The 4253-nt window shown below is 31.2% G+C and overlaps 1 protein-coding gene across 1 annotated transcript; it reads right to left on the bottom strand.

Annotated features, from left to right (window-relative positions):
- Positions 1-1035, bottom strand: LOC126709789 (F-box protein GID2-like). The gene has a single exon (XM_050410134.1). It carries the CDS (start codon positions 834-836, stop codon positions 252-254), a length of 585 nt encoding a protein of 194 aa, XP_050266091.1. The 5' UTR covers positions 837-1035; the 3' UTR covers positions 1-251.
- Between the last annotated feature and the right edge of the window lie 3218 nt (positions 1036-4253).

The following is a 4253-nucleotide window of genomic DNA, read 5'->3' as shown; positions in this document are numbered from 1 at the left end:
TAGATTTAACAAATTTTTTTTTCATTTCAAAATATATACACAACAAGCTCAGAACTCAGAAGTCAACAACGAAAAAAAAACAAAAACAAAAACAAAAACAAAAGTAAACATGGTAAATAAGGATACAGATCTGGAAAAAAAAAACCCACAAACCAAAAAAAAAAATTCAAGTGCTGAAAAAACAAAAAGGGGAAATTAGAAACATTTATGGGATAATAATAATTGAAAAAACAAAAACAAAAAAATAAAAATCATCTTCCACGGCTATTGAAATTCATCTTTTCGTAATACCGAATAGAGAGAAGAGACAGTGAGAGCTGCATCTCGTCTTTTCCCCACCGTGCCGGCGGCTTCGAGCTCACCATCGGAGGAAACGGAGACCAAGCTGAAGAAGAAGAAGAAGCCGTAGAAGATGAAGATAAAGAAGAAGAAGAAGAAGAAGAAGCAGCAGCTGAGCTAGACGATGATGATTGTGGCTTCAAAAGAGGCCAAAGGTAAAGCGAGTGAAGCCTACGAAAGCCACCGAGAGCTAAGACCACAGATCGGAGCTGCTGGTTTGGGCAGCCGATGTTAGCCCAGTGCTTTGTGCAGATCAGCTCCCATAGCCGCTCATCTTGAACAGTCCTGTGCCACAGCTTGCTCACACACGCAGCTGATCCCAAAGTCCTCGCATCCACGTGTTTCAACACCTCGTACAGCAAATTCTCGTCCAAATTCACAAACCCACTTTCGTTTTCCTCTTCATTTTCTTCTTCTTCGACTCTAATCCTCTTCATCTTCCTGTCCTGTTGTTCCTCTTCGTCATCGTGATTCTCAGCTAGCCCACGTTTCTTCATCTTTGTTGGGAAAAATTGAGAAAGGTAACAAAAAACTAAGAGTAATAGATGAAATTTGGTGGTAAAGGGATATCTGATGAGAAGAGAAGATAGCGAAAGAGTTTATGAAAAGGGGTTGGGGTTACTGGCTTTTTAGGCTCAGAGAAAACCTGTTTGTGTGTTTGGTGTTTTACGAACACGACAAGATTGAGAAATGAATGCTCTTCCTCTTCTTTCTCGAATTGACAATTTTGTCCGGGTGTTAAAATATTTTATTCTGAATTACACTTTTTAGTTTTTACGCTAGGAATTTTTGGGTGTTTTTATTTTTAGTCCCTTGAGTTTCAGATTTTTTTATTTTGATATACTATATTTGGCTCATTTTTCAAAAGAGAACAAATTTGATGGAGAAGTAGGGACCAACTTTTTTGTCACACTTTTAATTGTAAGTAATGGAGAAAAAGTCACCTTGTAGAAAAAAGCTATAATAAATGGTATGGTCTAAGAATAATTGAAGTAAATAAAGACTTTGTTGAAACCCTAGATACATCATCACTCACAAATCAACTTACCCTCATGCATGTACAATCAACCCTCTTAAAATTTATTTTTACCTTAAAAGTTAAGAGAGAGAGAGAGAGAGGTTTTAATGACCTTACCAAAATTTAAAGGGAATATTTGAGTGGTGGTTACACAGATTGTTAAGGAAGACCACCATATGACAAATGGGTCTTCATACGCACCTTCCAATAGTCGTCAAAGTAGATTGTTGCTCAAATCCTCACTTTGATTTTAGCTGAGTTCCCCAATATCACTAATATGTTCTTTACCAATTTTGAACATTCAGTATTCTCTCTCATAGGTATGCTCTCTCTCTTTCTCTCACGTCACGTTTCTTTTCTTTTTTGTTTCTTGTGTTTTTTTTTTTCTAGAGTAAATATAAATTTTAAGAGGGGTGGTAGTATGTGGGTTAGAGCATTTTAAGTTGTGAGAAGTGATGATGTGGCTAGGTGTTATATAAGAGTGAATAAATGTGGGTTTACATTAGATCCTTATTAATTTTATTCTCTCATCAAAATAATATTTTTACCTATCCACACGACTATTCTAATTCTTAAGTACCAGCAAAATAATATTAATTATTATCATTTTTTTGTTCTTTTTCTCTTAATTGTTTATATTTATCACTGAAATGAAAATCAAATTTGATAGATTCTCAAACTTAATAGAGCAAAATAAAAGTAAGTGTAGAATTCCATTTAGGCTTGTGACTTATATTTTAGTTGCCAAATTAGTCTTTGGTGGTTAATTTTTATCAATTTGGTCACTCACTTTGTAAAAATTAGTCAATTTAGTCATTTAGTTCGAATTTGTTATAAAACAACACCATTTAAACATTTTTTTTTAAACTAAAAGTTTAGAAATGAAAACATTATCGAGTTGTCTCATTTAATGGATTTTGTTATTCAATGAATATATATATATATATAGTTGGGTTCAAGTTATAGTTGGTATAACTTTAAGTAATGTTATACTATCCAATAACTTGTTATAGAATTCATATTTTGAAAATCCTACCGTTTAATTACATGTTCTATATGTTCTTAATAATTATGCCAATTGGATGTTATTTACCATTTGATTCATAAACTCATCTTTTATGCATTATTTTAAACTACAAAAACTTGAATTTAAAAAATTGATTGATAATATGACTATTAATTTTTGATCACTTTGAAAATTTGCAAACATTAAGACTATACGAAGATAATGCAATTTAACGATAGATTTGTCAAAATTTGTATCCAAGATTTGTCAACATATATATATTAAAAGTTTGAACACCTTCATGTATTAAGAAATTTGGACCAAATGACCAAATTAACTTATTTTAAAAAAATTAGGGACTAAATTGAAAAAATAAATTGTTAAGGGCTTAATTTAATAATTGAAGTACTAGATTGATCAGTCTAAAAATTCTAAAGTCTAAGGATTAAAAATATAATATAATAATTAGTTAACTCTTATTTCTTTCCTTTTTAGTATAAAAAATTCTCTCTCTCTCTCTCTCTCTCTCTATCTCTCTCTATAAAGTGTCTTGTTTTATTTTAAGTTTTTAACCATTGGGTCAAACAACTACTCTGGCTTTTTGTGTTTCGTGCCGGTTTACTTTGTTTTTTACCTCTTGTTTCGTGGATTCTAGGGGTTTGTTTGGGTACGCGTGCAAGTAGAAAGGTCGGTTGTGTGTATGGAGGACCATGGAAGTATGGAGTGGAAACCCATTCCTGCTGGTGTATGGATAGACATAAACGTGGGTTAGACTTGGCATCTGCGGATTAGTCAATCAATCAATGTTCTCTAAAATCTTGATGTTTGAAATTTGATTTGACATTATCACGCTTAGACTTGAGACTTGAGAGGTTCTTGTTTTTTGATCTTGTGCAAAGAGCACTTCCTATGGATAAGCCAAATTTTAGCTAAATTAATGGACCTAATTCTATTTTAGTAAACTAACTTTATAAAAAGTATCTTCAATAGTTTCTTAGAAGTTTTAAGTTTAATTTTAACTAAAAATATATATTATCTATTAAAATTCTTATAATTTCTTTATCTTTGCTTGGTATTTTGAAAGTAAGTAATTGATAGCTATCTTTACACGCTATTGGGGGAATATGAGAAAAACCAATGAAAGAACATGAGAATAAAGTGGTTTACATTAATAAATTGTTTGTTCTTAAACAATATTTACCCTTTCTTAAATTAACTTAGTCAAATATTCTCCACAATACAACTAAACCAAGATTCTAAAAGTAACAACCTTATAATTATGAACACTTTTTCGGACAAAATGCACCCTTAAAAGGTTACTTAAGTCAGAATAAGCACTTCAAATGTTACTAGGTTGTTACTAGTTGTTAAGGACTTAAAAAATTTTGTAGCTCTCATTTTACTTCAAAATTCTACCCAAAAAGAAAAACACACTTACTACAATTCTCACTGAAGCGACAATGTACCTCACTCAAGTGAACCGACATTCTTATGCAAGCTAGAGTGTATAGCTTGAGCAAACTCTTCAAAAATTGATATAAAAGAGAGTTCATTTATATTTTGCTCTTCCCTTGCTCCATCAAGTCATAGACAGAAAAGTTTGCATATCTTAGTGTCTCTCACTTGTCTCTCGATCAAGCAAACTTCAAACTTGCTCGAGAGAGATTCATAGACTCAATTTTATTTTCTTTTTATCATTCATTGCTCTTCTAGTTTTTAAGTATGATCTCCTCATATATTACAACAATATATATATATATATATATAACATGCTTACTTGTCTAGCTTTTTTATATAAAAAAAAATATATATACTTTCTTAAAAAATTGTTCAGGAATGTTATATATAAAACTAAGAATTTTCACTTTTAAATATAATTTAGATTTTACT

The sequence above is a fragment of the Quercus robur genome, chromosome 2, assembly GCF_932294415.1.
Source record: "Quercus robur chromosome 2, dhQueRobu3.1, whole genome shotgun sequence".
Lineage (NCBI taxonomy): Eukaryota > Viridiplantae > Streptophyta > Magnoliopsida > Fagales > Fagaceae > Quercus > Quercus robur.
The sequence above is the reverse complement of the archived record's forward strand: the minus strand, read 5'-3'. Positions and strand labels throughout refer to the sequence as shown.

What these genes read in the sequence shown, in the direction of transcription:
- LOC126709789 (XM_050410134.1), bottom strand. Translation starts at nt 836, where the DNA reads ATGAAGAAACGTGGGCTAGCTGAGAATCACGATGACGAAGAGGAACAA.